General features: G+C 44.5%; 1 protein-coding gene across 4 annotated transcripts; it reads left to right on the forward strand.

Moving 5' to 3' along the window:
- The first annotated feature begins 1,947 nt into the window (after positions 1-1,947).
- col28a1b (collagen, type XXVIII, alpha 1b) lies at positions 1,948-18,847 on the forward strand. Of its 4 annotated transcripts, XM_086114057.1 has the most exons (36): positions 1,948-2,048; positions 2,317-2,447; positions 3,102-3,670; positions 4,072-4,092; positions 4,192-4,251; positions 5,509-5,562; positions 5,642-5,686; positions 5,756-5,782; positions 5,863-5,907; positions 5,990-6,034; positions 6,571-6,624; positions 10,762-10,830; positions 10,893-10,961; positions 11,616-11,684; positions 12,037-12,105; positions 12,641-12,709; positions 12,813-12,881; positions 13,233-13,301; positions 13,415-13,486; positions 13,570-13,638; positions 13,762-13,833; positions 13,923-13,991; positions 14,266-14,334; positions 14,536-14,604; positions 14,672-14,740; positions 14,801-14,869; positions 14,973-15,041; positions 15,113-15,181; positions 15,260-15,340; positions 15,760-15,795; positions 16,318-16,354; positions 16,431-16,516; positions 16,652-16,985; positions 17,236-17,426; positions 17,972-18,182; positions 18,464-18,847. In XM_086114057.1, the coding sequence occupies exons 2-36, from the start codon at positions 2,318-2,320 to the stop codon at positions 18,631-18,633; spliced, it is 3,375 nt and encodes a 1,124-aa protein (XP_085970183.1). In that variant the 5' UTR covers positions 1,948-2,048; position 2,317; the 3' UTR covers positions 18,634-18,847. The 4 variants fall into 4 exon arrangements, with proteins under 4 accessions (XP_085970183.1, XP_085970182.1, XP_085970185.1 ...); XM_086114056.1 differs by having other exon boundaries at positions 16,431-16,985; XM_086114059.1 differs by lacking the exons at positions 17,972-18,182; positions 18,464-18,847 and having other exon boundaries at positions 16,431-16,825; positions 16,900-16,985; positions 17,236-17,412.
- The last annotated feature ends 6 nt before the right edge of the window (positions 18,848-18,853 follow it).

Genomic DNA, 18,853 nt, shown 5'->3' on the forward strand with positions numbered 1-18,853 from the left:
CGTTGTCATTTACAAATCTCACAGAGTACTTTTTTTCGATAATAAAACACAATTTGAACGTAATAATATAAATGACATGTGAAAATAAAATGTTTTAAAAATGTAATCAAGAAAATAAATGATGTATTCTTTTTGGGTGACACACATAAATAAATCCGTCAATATTTTTTATTTCATTTTTATTTAATTTAAAATGTACAAAACATTGGTATAGTATATTGTAAGCATTATAAGACAGAAAAGGTAACTGACCAGCTTTAAGAAATAGTCACAAACCAACAACAAAAAATACGATATTTAAAAAAGAGAAAAACAGTAGCGGATTTCAGCAAAGTTCAACTCTACTAATCTACACACTTTCAAAGCATTTTTCTTCACCATACATTCCAAGGATGAAAAGTAATGACGTAAACCTTTATGAAATACATAGAAACCGGTTTTGGGTTTGATGTGTAAATCCGTCAATACAATAATACCCAGTGACGAACAGTCTCCATCCGATTATGTTAATTTACAAATCTAGATGTGAAGGACGAATGAAATTTAATCGATAGTAAAACACGATTTGAATGATTCATATACATTGAAAAAAACTATTATTGTGTGAAACACAAAAACGGTCCTCAGAAGGTAGAGGCACGGTGCTCCACAAGTTAGCACATTCGCCTCACAGTGCAGAGGTGCAGGGTTCGATTCCGGCTACGGCCTTCCTGTGTGGAGTTTGCATGTTTTTCACGTGCCTGCGTGGGTTTTCCCCGGGTACTTCAGTTTTCTCCCACAGTCCAAAAATATACATGGCAGGCTAATGGAACACTAAATAGTTGTTCGTCTATGTGTACTCCGCGACCCTCGTGAAGACAAAAACATTAGAAAATGGATGGATGGATGGTGCTCAGAACTTCAGGCACCAGAGGCCGCTGTTGTCTAAAGATGCCAATTATGAGGACAATACCACAAAACAGTTTATAAAAAGTTGTACAGTATTACTTTTGAAAATGCTGGCAAGTATTCATCCGTTACTCTCCATCTAAAATGATTTAATTGTAGTAATTGAATTTTATCGTTCTTCCGCAATTTTACCGTCCTTTCACATTTCTCCACAGATTCATGAGACTAATTTAAAAATTCCACATTAGCACCGCCACGTTAAAAAAAAAAAAGAAATTCCTCTGCTTTCCCATTTCAAATTCAAGCTTTCGGTACACAACAACAACAAAATAAAATAACTGATTTTACTGTTCCAATACTTTTGGAAGGGATTGTACTGTATGTGTGGATGAATATCAGGGGCACTGACCAGGAATGAAACCCATGCCATCTGTATAAAAGGCAGCGCCATCTTTTTTTTAAAAAACATATTATAACAATAATAATACTTTATGACTTCACATACTTTATATTATTATACCTCTGAATATTATTATAATGATTTAAACTATAATAGCTATTGTACTTTACATACCGGTAATTATTACTTTTATGATACCTTTTTCAAAGTAATGATGATGAATTTTGGATAGTTATTATTATAATGCTTTAGTTATAATAATTATTTTGACTATTATCACAATGATCAGAATTTATGTATTTATTTGCTTAAATTTTACCGTAGTCAACAACTGACACTATACGCAGCTCTTGCTTGAAATAAGATTTCTATCTGTAATAACAGCGGCTTATCTGTTTTCCACATTAGGGGGCGAGAGTGGAAATCTTATTGGCTTGTTTTCTTTTTTGTTCATGTAAAGTCGAACATCGAATGTGCAACAGCTGAAAACACAGAAGGAGGGAGCAAAAAAAAAGTGGAAAATGTGCGCCTTGGAGTATTGGGATCCATTTTTTTTTATGGGACTAAACGGTAAATCAGAGATGACCCCGCCCTCGATTGGACACACATACACACACACACACACACACACACACACACAAAAGGACGCATCGGCTTTACCCACAGTCAGTCTGTGTTGGGTTTTACAAGACGGGATGCCCCCGAAAGGACCCCAGCTGAGCGGACTGCAACAAGTGGCTTCGGCCCAATGACATTTTGGGTAAATGTTTATACATTTGTGCAGCATTTTTTTTTTGTTTTATGCGCAACCTCACATGGAAAATTTTTTTTATCAGAACTATTTGCATCGTTGCGTTTGTTACTACATGAAACTTGAGGCTGCTGTTTTGCATTTATGCATGTAAAGCATGGCATAATATCAGGAGAATACAGTATATTCAAATGTTCTTGCTTCTTTTGGCCTGCGTGGTTGGTTATTGACGCGAGCTGAAGGCAATCTTGTTTGAATTGTATGGGTTGTGGGTTAGGATGGAGGTGCGCAAGTTGAGGGGACTGGCATGGATCCTCCTCCTGCTATGGTCTCGACCACACTGGACAACCGCACAGAGGCACAACGGACGCAGGAATAACTACAAGCTGTATAAGGACGGACCAAATGGTAAGGTTAAAAATGATTCATTGGTTAGTGAGTGAGTAGGATTAGTTGATTGGGTAGTTAGTTCATCAGTTAGGAAGAAATTGAGGTTCACTGAAGATGCCAAATTAGTGGTGCCCAACCGTTGGTGTGTGGTCTATTCCTAAACTGGCTCCTGAAATTTCACCCTCACACAACTTTACGTGAAGCAGTCTTTGTTGGGTGGGGATGTTTATGGAAACACCTTTGTTAGGTTCGTCAAAGACACTGGGTTGTCTTTGATGTTGACGAAAAATGCAACATGGGTTGTGATTTTTATGAAATCATGCAAGGTTTGATCAAAGATACAAAATAGAATCTGACATTAATGAAAATTGGATGTTTACAAAAAATTCTCTGTGGGGGTCATCAAAGACACTTTTATGTTAGGTTGAGATGTTTACAAATGTTACATTTTTAATCGATTTTACGATTTATCAAAGTCACACAGTTTTCTGGTGTTCAGGAAAATTGTGCGAGATTTGAATGTTTAAAAAAACCCACGTATGGCTTTTATCAAATGTACTACATTGATTTTGATGTTTTTTGTTGGTATCAAAATCTGGTGACCGATACAAAGTTTTTTTTGATCAATGAAAACACATCCAATGTGTGCCTTTGTGGTGTATTTACCTTCAGGAGGTCGCCCGTGCTCCTTGGAGGTGGTCTTCATCCTGGACAGCTCAGAAAGTGCCAAGCTAAGCCTGTTTGAGAAGCAGAAGGCGTTCGTGCTGGGCTTCAGTACGCGTCTGTCCATGCTGCAAGTCGCCGGCTGGACGCTGAGCGTGCGAATGGCGGCCTTGCAGTACAGCAGCTCCGTGTCCATGGAGCAGCGCTTCTCGGCATGGACCGACCTGGATGCCTTCCACGGTCGAGTCAGCGTCATGAGCTACATCGGCCACGGTACGTACACGACTTACGCTATCGGAAACGCGACGGAGCTCCTGGTGAAGGAGACCCCCGACGACAGCGTCCGTGTGGCCGTGCTGATGACGGACGGCGCGGACCACCCGCGGAACCCCGACGTGTTGGCGGCCGCCATCAAGGCCAAGGAGCACGGCGTGAAGATGTTCGCGGTGGGGCTATCGCACATCGCCCAGCAGGGGGCCAACAGCGCCAAGTTGAGGGCCGTTGCCAGCGCGCCGGCTCAACAGTTTGTGCAAAGCCTTCAAGACCCTCAGCTGGAGCAGCGGCTGCTTAAAGAGATGGTGAGAACAGTTGTGTGCATATGTCTGCATGACAATGTTTTTCTTTGAGGATTTTGTCTGCTTGAGAGGGAAGAAATGTCATCTGTGCTGTATGTTGCACATGCAACGTATTTGACAATAAGTTGGACTTGACTTGATGTTTTAAAAAACACGGCAAAGACTCAACTTGACTTTGATGCACACAAAACGTTGAATGTTTCGAAATCTTTTTTTGTTTCGAATGGAAGAATAAAAACTTGTCCATCCCTCTGAACAATTCATGTGGTAACTTTCGCTCATCTCGCTACTGTGCCTTAGCTCTCGCTGCTGTGTTTTTAAGTCACAACCTCCATTTTGCTGCCGTGCTGCTTTCTCATTGCCTTCAGTCTCCTTAATTGTATTGGTTCTTGTTTTTCTTCCAGGGCTCAGTCGTACTACAAGAGGTATGTGTTTTTGTTTTGGGTTACGCATCACTTGAACGAACGTAAACTTCAACAGCATGAACAATCATTTTGATTTATTTCTCATGTTTTTACTATTAGTGTCCTGAAACACAGATGTGTTTGTGTGAAGGTGGACAGCCAGGCCCACCAGGCACTCAGGTGAGATTTATATATATGTACTGTGTATATAAAAATAATAATTTCAATGTACTCTCTCCATTTTCAAATAATGTCTATGATTTCTCCTCTTTACTGTGCCAAAATAGGTTGACTACTTAGTTTCAACCCCCACAGAGGATCGCACGTTACTAGAGCGAGGGAAAGTCAATCATGATCTTGGCGGCTTATAAGGTGGAAACAAAACATGAAAAAAAAAACAGGGACAGCAGTGACCTGGAGGAGTGTGAACTAAGAATGAAAGAATTTGACGCAATGGGTTCAGAGAAGCAATCTATTTCTCATCTATGGCTTTATTTTAGATAATTGTTTGATTTTGTCGACACCAAGAATTGGTGCCTAAAAACCACCTGCATTTTGTTTCTTCAGCCACAAAGTTAGCAAAACTATGGAAAAACGTTGATTTGATAGCAAGTTCACAGCAGTTAACAGACGCAATGACACAACAGATTTGGAAATAGAAGATATTCCCCATCAATTGCTCCCAATAGGAAAATTGTTTTTTGTCCAAATTACGATTTCACCTGATACTTTTGCACTTAAGTGTGCACCTTTTTCTTAAAGAGTGAGTTTGCAGTTTATCAACTGCTAGCAAGGTGTGAATACAGCTTCACTTTTGTGTACAATTCTCAAATATGGCTATTTGTAATGGCATACGGTTAGGAAAGTGAGTAGTTGATTAGTTGTGATAAAGAGTCAGAGAGAAAGCTATTCAGCATCAATAAAATAGTGGCACTACCAATAGTAAGCTAGTAATAGCACTTTAAACAAGCTAACGTTAGCCATGGCTGCTAAGTTAGAAGCATAACTTATTCATAATGTCGTCCGACTATACCACTAAATGTTAATGGTTTGAAAATATAATTTTAGTGCTGTACACTCAAGAAAAAGAGTCTATTAAACTGGTTTAAAAAAAGGTGATAAAGATACTGTACAGAAAAAACAGAAATCTAGTTCATTCCGCATCACTTCTTAATAATCTCATCTGCCTGAGATCCCCTTTCGAGTTCATTCTGCCTGTTTCTCCACCAAGTTGCACAATAAATGAGATTTACATTAGTCAAACATTAAAGTTATTTAAGTTTTGTCAGAATCAGGGGCGCCCTAACACGGCAGGCAATTTCAGCCATGAATATATAGTAGCCACCCTTGAGTACTTTTGCCAGTTCTTCTAGATGGAACTTCAATACATTTACCGGTAGTCAGTGAAAGTTTTAACATGAACGTGTCTCACTTCAGGGCCGAAAAGGAGATCCAGGTTTCAGAGGGCCGCCTGGTCCCAAAGGAGCCAGGGTAGGCCACCAGATATTTCAATTCAATTATTTCAAAAGCCAGTCTGTGGATGTTTATGGATTTTGTGTCGCCATTCAAGGGGGAGCCCGGTGAGGACGGTCAACCAGGAAGTGGTGGCCGTGAGGTAAACCTCGTCTCATCTCACGCTCTTGATTTGTGATGAGGCTTTTAATTGTGAAGGACTGTCTTGCAGGGACGTCCGGGTTTCAAAGGTAGCAAGGTGTGTGCCTGATTTAATCAACGATGACTTCATGAAAAGACTTCCAGTATATGATATGTCAATGTTTTTTTTTTTTTTAGGGGGACAGAGGAGAATGTGGAGCTCCCGGTGTGAAAGGTGACCAGGTATGTTACGGACCAAATTTATTATTTCAATTTGAAGCCCTCAATTAGGACCCCTAATAATTACTTAAGTGCCATCTTTCAGGGTTTGGGAGGGCCTATCGGACCACAAGGACCAAAAGGAAAACAGGTGCGTGCATATGTATTTATATATATATACACACGCACACACTCATTTTCTTTTTGCAAATTTACAACGTAGTACTCTTTGACACCTCTCCCTCCCCAACCCCACACTCTTCTTTGTACTATTATGCTAGTATAAATGCATAGGGCAACATATTCTCCCAGGCATCCTTTTTGCAACAAAACGTGTACATCAAAGTGTAACCGTACAACAGGAGTGGAAGCAAAATTTGTCTGTATTCACCTCTGCACTCATGGAATGTGAGTATCGGCTTCTGGTTAATCCTCATCCCAAAGCAGGGAATCCCGACTCGCAGGATATTTTTCTTGGACTTTGTGTGGCGGGATTAGCTCAGCGACCTGGACGCTGGCTTGTCCGAATAAAAAGTATTTTGCTGTGGAAAGCTATGGAACATGAAAGCCGGGAACGGTGACTTTGATCTACTCTGACCACGTTTTTCGAAAATGAACACACATAAGTGACATTATTGGTAAAATGTCATTTCAGTGTTGCATTAAGATATGAAATGTATTCTGCAGGGTGAGATTGGACCACCTGGAGACATAGGACCCGAGGGACCGACCGGACAAAAAGTAATTTTTAGCATATCTAAACATTCAATTGTTCGAACCGAAGGTCCACCAGATACATTTTGCAGGGATGTTCACCCAGGTGTAACATTCACCTGGTAAGCCTAAAAAACAGGCCGTTGGATATGAAATTTGGTTGGCATGTCGACCATGAGCAGACCCAACAAAAAGTCTCAGGAAGCCATGCTAGACAACACACAGGAAGTTGAACATTTTCGTCCAAAGCTGACATTTGGACTCAGTCAGGGGCCCCGAAGATCCATCCATCCATCCATCTTCTACCGCTTATCCGGGGCCGGGTCGCGGGGGCAACAGCTTTAGCAGGGAAGCCCAGACTTCCCTCTCCCTAGCTACATCTTCCAGCTCTCCCCGGGGGATCCCGAGGCGTTCCCAGGCCAGCTGGGTGACATAGTCACTCCAGCGTGTCCTGGGTCTTCCTCGGGGTCTCCTCCCGGTGGGACATGCCCGGAACACCTCACCAGGGAGGCGTTCAGGAGGCATCCGAATCAGATGCCCAAGCCACCTCATCTGGCTCCTCTCGATGTGGAGGAGAAGCGGCTCGACTCTGAGCCCCTCCCGGATGACCGAGCTTCTCACCTTATCTCTAAGGGAGAGCCCGGACACCCTGCGGAGAAAACTCATTTCGGCCGCTTGTATCCGGGATCTCGTTCTTTCGGTCACGACCCATAGCTCGTGACCATAGATGAGGGTTGGAACGTAGATCGACCGGTAAATTGAGAGCTTCGCCCTTTGGCTCAGCTCCTTCTTCACCACGACAGACCGATACAACGTCCGCATCACAGCAGACGCTGCACCGATCCGCCTGTCGATCTCTCGCTCCCTCCTGCCCTCACTCGTGAACAAGACCCCAAGATACTTAAACTCCTCCACTTGGGGCAAGATCTCTCCCCCGACCCGGAGGGGGCACTCCACCCTTTTCCGACTGAGGACCATGGTTTCAGATTTGGAGGTGCTGATTTTCATCCCAACCGCTTCACACTCAGCTGCGAAACGCTCCAGTGAGAGTTGGAGAGCCCCGTTTGAAGGAGCCAACAGCACCACATCATCTGCAAAAAGCAGGGATGCAATACTGAGGCCACCAAAACGGACGCCCTCAACGCTTCGGCTGCGCCTAGAAATTCTGTCCATAAAGATTATGAACAGAATCGGCGACAAAGGGCAGCCTTGGCGGAGTCCTACCCTCACTGGAAACGATTCCGACTTACTGCCGGCAATGCGAACCAAACTCTGACATCGGTGGTATAGTGACCGAATAGCCCGTATCAGGGGGTTCGGTACCCCATACCCACGAAGCACCCCCCACAGAACTCCCCGAGGGACACGGTCAAACGCCTTCTCCAAGTCCACAAAACACATGTAGACTGGTTGGGCGAATTCCCACATACCCTCGAGGACCCTGCTAAGGGTGTAGAGCTGGTCCACTGTTCCACGGCCGGGACGAAAACCACACTGCTCCTCCTCAATCTGAGGCTCGACTTCCTGACGGACCCTCCTCTCCAGCACCCCTGAATAGACCTTACCAGGGAGGCTGAGGAGTGTGATCCCTCTGTAGTTGGAACACACCCTCCGGTCCCCCTTTTTAAAAAGAGGGACTACCACCCCGGTCTGCCAATCCAGAGGCACTCTCCCCGTTGACCACGCGATGTTGCAGAGGCGTGTCAACCAGGACAGCCCCACAACATCCAGAGCCTTGAGGAACTCCGGGCGGATCTCATCCACCCCCGGGGCCTTGCCACCGAGGAGCTTTTTAACCACATCGGTGACTTCAACCACAGAGATAGGAGAGCCCACCTCAGAGTCCCCAGGCTCTGCTTCCTCCAAGGAAGGCGTGTTGGTGGAGTTGAGGAGGTCTTCGAAGTACTCTGCCCACCGATTCACAACGTCCCGAGTCGAAGTCAGCAGCGCCCCATCCCCACTGTACACAGTGTTAGTGGTGCACTGCTTCCCCCTCCTGAGACGTCGGATGGTGGACCAGAATTTCCTCGAAGCCGTCCGGAAGTCGGCTTCCATGGCCTCACCGAACTCTTCCCACGCTCGGGTTTTTGCCTCGGCGACCACCGAAGCTGCGTTCCGCTTGGCCAGTCGATACCCGTCAGCTGCCTCTGGGGTCCCACAGGCCATAAAGGCTCGATAGGACTCCTTCTTCAGCTTGACGGCATCCCTTACTGCTGGTGTCCACCAGCGAGTACGGGGGTTGCCGCCACGACAGGCACCAACCACCTTACGGCCACAACTCAGATTGGCCGCCTCAACAATAGAGGCACGGAACATGGTCCACTCGGACTCAATGTCCCCCGTCTCCCCCGGAACATGGGAAAAGCTCTGTCGGAGGTGGGAGTTGAAACTCCTTCTGACAGGGGATTCTGCCAGACGCTCCCAACAAACCCTCACAATACGTTTGGGTCTGCCAGGACGGACCGGCATCTTCCCCCACCATCGGAGCCTACTCACCACCAGGTGGTGATCAGTTGACAGCTCCGCCCCTCTCTTCACCCGAGTGTCCAAAACATGCGGCCGCAAATCCGATGATACAACCACAAGGTCGATCATCGAACTACGGCCTAGGGTGTCCTGGTGCCAAGTGCACATATGGACACCCTTATGTTTGAACAAGGTGTTCGTTATGGACAATCCGTGGCGAGCACAGAAGTCCAATAACAAAACACCACTCGAGTTCTGATCGGGGGGGCCGTTCCTCCCAATCACGCCCCTCCAGGTCTCACTGTCATTGCCCACGTGAGCATTGAAGTCCCCCAGCAGAACAAGGGAGTCCCCAGCAGGAGTACTCTCCAGCACACCCTCCAAGGACTCCAAAAAGGGTGGGTATGCTGAGCTGCCGTTTGGTGCATATGCACAAACAACAGTCAGGACCCGTCCCCCCACCCGAAGGCGGAGGGAAGCAACCCTCTCGTCTACCGGTGTGAACCCCAATGTACAGGCACTGAGCCGGGGGGCAATGAGTATGCCCACACCTGCTCTGCGCCTCTCACCATGAGCAACTCCAGAGTGGAAGAGAGTCCAACCCCTCTCGAGAGAACTAGTACCAGAACCCAGGCTGTGTGTGGAGGCAAGTCCGACTATATCCAGTCGGAGCTTCTCTACCTCACACACCAGCTCGGGCTCCTTCCCTGCCAGAGAGGTGACATTCCATGTCCCAAGAGCTAGCTTCTGCAGCCGAGGATCGGACCGCCAGGGTCCCCGCCTTTGGCTGCCGCCCAGCTCGCATTGCACCCGACCCCTTTGACCCCTCCCACGGGTGGTGAGACCATGAGAAGGGGGACCCACGTTGCCTCTTCGGGCTGAGCCCGGCCGGGCCCCCAGTCAGGGGCCCCGAAGATTTTTTTTTAAATTCAGCCCACAAAGCCGAATTCACTGAGCTACATATTTGGTGGGATATCTGTCATGAGTAGACCCACAAAAAAGTGTGCTCTTTTAGTTTGAAGCAGACATTTGTGACCCCAAGATTTTTAAATTTTATTTTTTAGCCACTGTAGCCAGTTTCAATATGAAACATAAAATTCAGAAGTGTCTATCATGTGTAGACTCACAAAAAAAGTCTCAAGAAGCCATGTAGGAGAACACACAGGATGTTTTCCATTTTGGTTAAAGTGGCCAATTTAAGGCATTTTTGCCACTTTCTAGGGGTCCTTTAAAAATCGATTTAACTATTGGTTTGTCAAGGAGGATCAAAATAAAGTTGTAAAATCTCAAGAAAGAAAATAAGAATCATGATTGAATATTTGTAAGCAGTGTAAAGGTTATTTTCCCACAAAAGATTCATGGAGCACTGGATGTTGTTTGTGTCATTGCCTTGTGTGTCACACAATCACCAGCATACAGTAAACGACCTTTAACGAACGGGCCCTCGGGTTGACCCCCAACCTTCGGACAAAGATGTCTCTATGACGGGGAAATATGAATTGATTTATAGCACATGAGAGAATTTTAGGCATTAATTCAGAGATTTCACAAAGGAGTAGTCACAAAGACTCCTCTTTGGTGCTAAAATGAGGGTTGCAGCTAGGAATTGTTTTGACTTGACGATTTGGCCAACGATATTCGCAATTGTCATTTTTAATCATTTGTCATTTATTAATTCATGTTTATCTTTGTTGACAGGGAGACAGAGGGCCAAGTGGGAATGCTGGACCACCAGGGGACTTTGGGATTGGCTTCCCAGGAGCCAAGGTTGACTCATTTATCATCATTTAGATGAACAATAATGTAATTTTTTATTTTTTGGTTTTCAGGGAGAAAAAGGCAACCAGGGAAGGCCTGGACCAACTGGTCTCGTTGGTGTCGGAGAACCGGGACTACCAGTGAGTATTAACGCAATGTTCACAGGATACGCGTCTTGTTTTCTGTTTTGCTACAATAGGTTGAATTTTATCATCAATTTGTCCATTACCGTAATGGATCTTTTTTTTTGTTGTGCCTCATTAAGTAATATTTTATTTTTTAATCAACTAAGATTGGGGTGTGCATTTATTTTGTCAAAAGTATATTAAAAACTCTTTTTTCAAACTAGTAAAGGCATGAAATACTTCATCTTTTTAAAATTTAATGACCATTTTTACTTTTTTTTTTTTTTTTAGCGATACATTTCATTTATTTGAACCTTCTATTTATGTGCTTTTAAAATTAATTTAACTAAAAAAAAAAAAAGGGAAAAAATATTGTCTGCAGCATTTCCGTTGCAGCATAGTTAAAACAATAATACAGTACTTCTGTACCCCAGCAAGTAGTGTACCGCATCAATAAAATGTTTCATGGTGTGTCAGGGAAATACATTTCAGAGTTGAAAATAGAAAAAGAGCAGTGAGAGGAAACACTGGTCACAGGCCAAGAACTAAAAGAAAATAGGACACAGTGCTGCAGCGGTACCGCTACTGTGTGGCCCATTGGAGACATTTTACTTCATAGTTACATTTACTTACACACTTACATACGTACATTTTGCTCTCTTGTTTCAGGGTCCTCTAGGACCACCCGGAACTCGAGGCAACCCGGGACCACCTGGAGAGGGCTTGCCAGGACCCAAGGTGGGTCAGAACAGAATACGCATAATATAAAAGAGTGTGGTTGGTGGGCTCCCTCTAGTGGTATGTGAAAGAATCACTGAATTCAAGGTTGAACAATTTTCAAAACACTGGAGTACTTTTTTTTTTTAAGTACAGTTCAGTTGTATTTAACTTTTAAGTTCAATACAAGTGCTTTTATTCTTTTGGAACTCTTTGTTTTTCGATATACTGTATGGGAAAATGTATTTAATTAGAAATATATGTTAATTGAATCATTGTATATAAGTACTATCCTTTAAGTATATTTAAGTAGCTGTGTCCAATAACAAACTATGGCTAGTATCATCTTTATTTCTCTGCTGACATTTTACAGGGAGATCGAGGATTTGAAGGACCCCGGGGCAATCGTGGGCTACCTGGCATCGGGTTCAAAGGTGACAAGGTAAAAGAACCCGCTATGCAACTTGGTGACATGTCCGGTATGTAAACTAGGTTGTAGTGTATCAATCGCAACACTACTATGCCGCAAATTTTCAAGTGCTATTATTTTGTTTTGTTTTTCATTATACAGTAGACATTCACAAACTCCCTGCGGATTCCCCTTTTTGCGCATTTTTTTTCCAGATTTTAAAATCTTTTTTTATTTTTTATTTTGGGGGGAACCGTCTCCCTTGTTTTTGTGCCAAGCTGTTTATTGTCAAACTATACAAACTAAAATAAAGTGAAATAAATGTTTATGCGATCACGTGATTCTGCCTTAAAGTCATGCTAGCTTAATGCTAACGCAATACGGGCAAAAAAATAGCATCTATACTATTGTGTTACACCCTGAGGAATGAAAAAGTGTCTTTTTAAGATGTTTAAGTACAATTTAATAAGTACAAATCTGTTGAAAGCGTCCCCCTTGAAAAGCATAGGTTCACTGTGCCTTCCTTGTTTATTTAATGATCAATTGACAGAAACCTTTTCATTCTCAGGGCAGTGTCGGCCCACCTGGCTTGCCAGGTCCAGCTGGAGCTTCTGGTGTCGGACTCCAAGGAGAAAAGGTTAAAAAAAAGAAAGCCCCTCTAAAACCCCAAGGAAATATCATTCAAAAAAAAAAAAATCTGTGATTTTGCATACTAACAGTATCTCTTTTCTTTCCTTCAGGGTGATCAAGGCCCACCTGGACCCTCAGGCCTCAGAGGAGGTCCGGGCGTGGGATTTGCGGGCCCTAAGGTAATGCAGTGGGAGGTGTCCATTTGCTACTATGCTAATCCTGATGGACATTTCAGCTGTTTAGCATTTTGATTGTGTCAAAATTGCTCTGTTTAAGTTCACACACAATTATGCAAATGTTATAAATCCGTCCTGTCAATCAAACCAGTCAGACTGGTTGGGTTACCAATGGCACTGCGAAGCAGCATGTGGCGCATTATATAAGGAAATTGTTGGACATAACTGCAAACAACTGTATCTTTGCAATCATGAGGTGGCTCAATGTTTAGTAGAACAGTGATAGCTGCTACCGATCTTGTACGCAGTGTGTCTCGATTTGCATAATTAATTAATTTTTTGTGTTAAATTTAGGGAAATCAGGGATTTCCTGGAATACCAGGACCCCCCGGGGAGAGAGGTGTGGGAGTGCCAGGTCCAAAAGTTAGTTCCCAGTACCTCACCTCATAAAACGTCATCAATAATCTTCAAAAAGATTTATAATTGAAGAAATATTTGGCATTTGACCACCAGTGACTTTTGATTTTATTCCTCAGGGGGACGTGGGGTCTGAGGGACTACCAGGCATACCTGGTCAGCCGGGAGAAGACGGAACCCCGGGACAAAAGGTACCGCCACTGAGCCTGTTTGTACCACAATTTTGAAAAATTTTAAACAAAATAAGTCAAGGATAGTCATTTTTCAATGCTAGGGTGACATCGGGTTTCCAGGGCCCAGGGGACCAGACGGCAGTCCTGGTAAAGGTGCCCCTGGAGAGAAGGTGAAGCTCTTGATTTTATCAGAGACCTTTTGACCATGCCATCACATGTACTTTTTGATAGCAAACTTTCCAATCTCTATTGTTTGTCATCGATTCAACAAAGTTCACATGGTGTTTTGCCAGGGAGTCAGAGGGGACCGAGGGTCCAGAGGTCAGCCAGGTGCTGCTGGTCCTGTGGGACCAGTGGGAGCCAAGGTAAGGACGATGACTTTTGAAAAAGTTATTTTAGGCACTTTGCGATTAGGAGCCTTGACTTCCCAAGTTTGTTGCGTTTTTGTATTAAGGGCGATCCGGGATTTATCGGGCCACCCGGTGCACCTGGTCAACCTGGGAGGGGGCTACCTGGTGCGAAGGTGAGACATTGGGGCACCCTTGAATTAAAAATTGTATTTGTTCTGTGACTCCGCTCATGATTCAAATGTGTTGTATCTCTAAAACAACTTTGCCCACTGAAATGAATGGAAAGGCCATTAATCTGTTCCAACATTTTTGTAATGTATGATTCTCAATTAGAAAGATAACACTGTACAGTATTGTTCAGTATGAATAACAACCGACTTTTAAGTTGTGTCACTCATATGTTTTAGGTGCCGTTGTATAAAACAATATCTGTTCTTTTCTGTTCAGGGAGATCCAGGCCCACAAGGTCTTGCTGGAGCTGTGGGGGAACCGGGGCGGGGTATAACTGGACCCAAGGTGAGTTGAGTGACTCAATCTGATCACAAGCCAAAGTGCTGACATTACGGAAAGTCTTTCGATACTTATATGTTACGACTTTGTTTCACGTGTCATGTTTTTGTTTATTGCAATATGAGTGTAGCTCATACTACTGAAGACAAATTCCTTGTATGCCTTACATACCTGGCCAATAAAGATGATTCAGATTCTGTTTTGAAGGGTGACAGAGGGCCTCCAGGATCTTCGGGGTTGCCTGGAGGTAAAGGTGAAGGCTTTCCGGGCCCTCCGGTGAGTACCACTGTGCAGCATCAGTATTAAATCTTTGTACAAACTCATGTCAAACGCTCGGTCTCAGGGTCCTCCGGGAGTTCCTGGCTTGCCAGGAGAGACCGGAGCAGATGGTGTTGGCCTACCTGGGGCAAAGGTAAGGATGAAGTATGGCGAGGTATGAGAATAAGAAAATAATTTAACTCCTTTACTCCAGGGAGACAGAGGCCTGCCTGGACTTTCTGGACCTGCAGGACCACCGGGAATTGGGCTCCAAGGGCCAAAGGTAGTCAGTGCCAGAATCGTTTTATTTTTGGGGGGATTACACATGAATCCAGAGGTGGGATCATGTGTCCTCTGTAACCTGAGTCCTTGCTTAATACCTGTAGGGTTCCATTGGCATTATAGGACCTCCGGGTCCACAAGGATCCCCAGGAGAGGGCATCCAAGGGCAAAAGGTAAACCAATAACCAGCTGACTCCAGTTTCTTTCCATTTATTAAAGTGTTAATGTCATGATTTCTCTCCAGGGGGAGCCTGGATTTCAGGGGATCCCTGGCTCGAGGGGTCCTGCTGGAGTTGGAATACAGGGTGATAAGGTGTCCTTCTGACACATTCCAGTGTTTGCCAATTTGTGTTACGGGACTGACACGATGGATGCTACCCGTCTCTTGCAGGGCGACCGAGGGTCTGCTGGTGAGAAAGGGAAAAAGGGAGACAGAGGGGCAATAGGAGAACCAGGACTTACTGGACCTTTGGTACGTGACTTTGTTGTTATGGTTCTTGAGGCAGCACATTCCATTTATTTTCTTTGGGATCCATTTTGCCAGCGCACTGCTCACTGTGTGAGTCGAGGGTCTCGGTCTTCCCTGAAGGACTCTTTCACAGTTGCCCGGTATACCTCACCAGGGAGGGTGATCGCAAGGCATCCAAGATTTTGCATAATCTGTTCCTTTCGGTCACTACCCAAACAATGGTAGAAATATAGACTAGTAAATTGACAACCTCATTTTTTGTTTGTTTGTTTGTTTTCTTTGGGGGGGGGTCTCAGATCTCTCTTTGCCACAACAGTGCGATACCGCTACAATCGGAAAGAAATCAAGCTCTTTTACCTGACATTTGACTGGCATTACACTGTGAAACAATATTTGCTCACATACTCCATTTTAAATCACAGGGTAGAGTCGGACAAAAAGGAGAACCTGGACTTACGGTAGGTCTTTCATCATCTCCATGATGGATGACTCTCAAGTTGGGGGTTTTTCCAATAGAAGTTCTGCGCCCTTAACGCTGTCCGACTGACACTTGAACCAATTGTTTTCTCCAGTGCTACTCAGTTGCCACTCAGTCAAAAATGGTCAAAATTGTGCGATCAATTGGCAGTACTTCAAAACTGACCTAAAGTAAATCACAACATGATTTCTGTGTGTCCTATCATGATGATCAGACATACCAGAGTCAGATGCTAACTCATCGAGGAGCGCTACCTCCCTGAAAAATGGCCGCTTCAAACCAAACTGCCCGACTTCCTGTGCATCTTCAAGCATGGCTTCTATTTTTGGGGGTCTCCTCATAGTAGACAGGCCCACCAAATTTGATACTTAGTTAAACCTGTATTGCAGGCTAAAGTAAGGTGGTCCTACTAAGTCGATTTATTCGATTTGAAGAAACCCGTAAAAAAAACCAATTTACCATATAATGTGGCCATTTTCAACCCAAATGTTGCGTTTTGCAGAGGGAAGAAGTCATCAAAATCGTGCGATCCATGTGCAGTAAGTAAAAATGTCGTGAAGCACTTTCTCCATTTTCCTGGCTTGTGTTCACCCTTAAATAAGTCTTTCATCCCAGATTGTGGGGTCACATGCCGGCAGAGCCCCCTGGAGCTGGTCTTTGTCATCGACAGCTCGGAGAGCGTGGGGCCTGACAACTTCGAGGTAGTCAAGGATTTTGTGAGCGCTCTGGTGGACCGAGCATCAGTGAGCCGAGAAACTACCCGAGTGGGCGTGGTGCTCTACAGCCACATCAACGTGGTGGTAGTCAGCCTCAGCCAGGATGCATCTCGGGATCAGGTGAAGGCCGCGGTGCGCTCGATGACATATCTGGGCGAAGGCACATTCACGGGCAGCGCCATCCACCAGGCCAACAGGCTGTTCCGGGTGGCTCGGCCAGGAGTCAGAAAGGTGGCCGTGGTTATCACCGATGGCCAGGCCGACAAGAGGGACTCGGTTAGTCTTGAGAACGTGGTGAGGGAGGCCCGAGTGGGTGACATTGAGATGTTTGTGATCGGGGTGGTGAACGCCAGCGACCCCTTTTTTAGCGAGTTCAAGAAGGAGCTGGACCTCATGGCTTCAGAACCGGATGCAGACCATGTGTACCTCATAGACGACTTCAAAACGCTACCAGGTGATTGTGCTGTCATTTGTTGTTGAAGGTCGCTAGCTGGGCAGCAATTCAACTTAGTGGTTAGCATGTCTGCTTCAGAATTCAGAAGTTTGAATCCGGGCTCTGGCCTTTCTGTGTGGAGTCACATGTTCTCCCATTGCTTACGTCCTCAAGATTCTTCCCGCATTCCAAAAACATGTGTTGGGATCGGGTCCAGTTCTCCACAACCCTAATGAGAGGCACTATTAAAAATGGATGATTATTATTTCAGCCCTGGAGAAGAAACTCTTGAGCCATATCTGCGAGGACAGTAGTAGCCTTCTCTTTCGCTCCATCCCGGGTGGTGGACTTTCTCCGAGCCGTCCCGAGGTCTCCGGTAGTGACATCCGGCTGCCTCCACAGACCAGGACGGACATGGACACCCCCACCTTTTCGGGAGACTTCCGCAGGATTCAAGTGACGGTGAGAACAACTAATTGATTCATTTCCAATTGGTACCACAATAATGAGCTATTGACAGTTTCAGCGTTTACGCTAAGTCATCCAAATTGACCACCATGTGCTGCCACACACACACACACACACACACAACAACAACAACACAATAGAATACTGAACACCTAACATTATCCATATGTTGAGTATCCATGCTTCAACTTCAGTAACAATTGGACAGAATCTCTAGGAAGAGTTTGTCCTTTTCAAACCAAAATGGCAGACTTACTGTAACTTTTCAGGCAAGCTTCTTGAGACTGTTTTGTGGGACTACTCATGATAGACAGGCCTAAGCAAATGTCATGTTGCCAAGTCAAACAGGCTTTCAGGGCTGAGTTTTCAAAACAGTTCTGTGGGCGCAATTAAGCAATTTTGTGCTAGAGACCACTCTCGCGTTACAGGAAAAGTGTTTGCTCCTTGATTTCATTGTCGTCCCTTCTCCATCATGGTTGACTTTTGCTATCAGTATGCTAAGCTAGTTTAGCATCATTGAGATGTTTTCTCTTGGACAGCCACGCCCACCACCACATTATCCTGACAGACAAACGACCACTCCGAGACCAAAAACGGAAGACTGGAGTTCATCGGAAGCGCAGAGACTTCCGTTCCTTGACAGACAATCTTTGAGACCGGACGGCAGGGCCCCCACTCGACACACGGTAAAGGTGGGGCCTACCACTCCTCCTGTCAAAATGCCGGTAGGAGCTCCACAAATCACCCCAGGTGAGTGTTGGCAGTTTTTACACTTATAATACAAATAAAATTAATGTTGTTGTAAAATCTAGTGGAAATGCATTATCGTACTATTATGATTTCATACTCGACAAAATGTGCTTTTTACCTGTTATTTTGAATGTTACTCTTGTTTTCTCTTAATAATTTGAATTTATCCCTTTCTAATTTGAGATGAAATTGTTAAAATGCAAGACATTGAAACTGTTGTACTATGACAGAAAATGATTTAAACAGCGTTTTATTTTTTTGGTTTCTTTTCACACCATTAGAGCTCTGCCGTGCGCCGTTGGACCCGGGTCCGTGTCGAGACTACGTGGTGCGCTGGTACTATGACTCTGAGGCCAATGCCTGCGCTCAGTTCTGGTTTGGAGGTTGCCAAGGCAACGCTAACCAGTTTGACAATGAGAGGAGATGCAAACAAACCTGCGTGCGGGTCTGACCTCAACTATATATACTGTATATGTCATCATCATCATCTTAATAATGTTCTTGGTAAAGGTGCTCCCATGTTGAAAAAGGATTAGTCATGACATTTGAATTGTTATGAAAGAGGATTAAAAAACATATGACGGTGATGTTACTTACCTTATGTACTTGAACACTTTAAAACTAACTTTTTTTTCAATTACTATTTTTTTAATGTGTCTTTCAACATAATG

The sequence above is a fragment of the Hippocampus guttulatus genome, chromosome 6 (genome assembly GCF_054856545.1).
Source record: "Hippocampus guttulatus isolate MCC_2025c chromosome 6, RoL_Hgut_1.0, whole genome shotgun sequence".
NCBI classification, from domain to species: Eukaryota; Metazoa; Chordata; class Actinopteri; order Syngnathiformes; family Syngnathidae; genus Hippocampus; species Hippocampus guttulatus.

Excerpts from the sequence above, each read along its gene's own strand:
- col28a1b (XM_086114056.1), top strand. The coding sequence starts at position 2,318 with ATGGAGGTGCGCAAGTTGAGGGGACTGGCATGGATCCTCCTCCTGCTA. Across the intron at positions 12,882-13,232 it reads TGGGATTTGCGGGCCCTAAG|GGAAATCAGGGATTTCCTGG; the intron begins GTAATGCAGTGG and ends TGTTAAATTTAG. Across the intron at positions 14,335-14,535 it reads GGGGTATAACTGGACCCAAG|GGTGACAGAGGGCCTCCAGG; the intron begins GTGAGTTGAGTG and ends TCTGTTTTGAAG.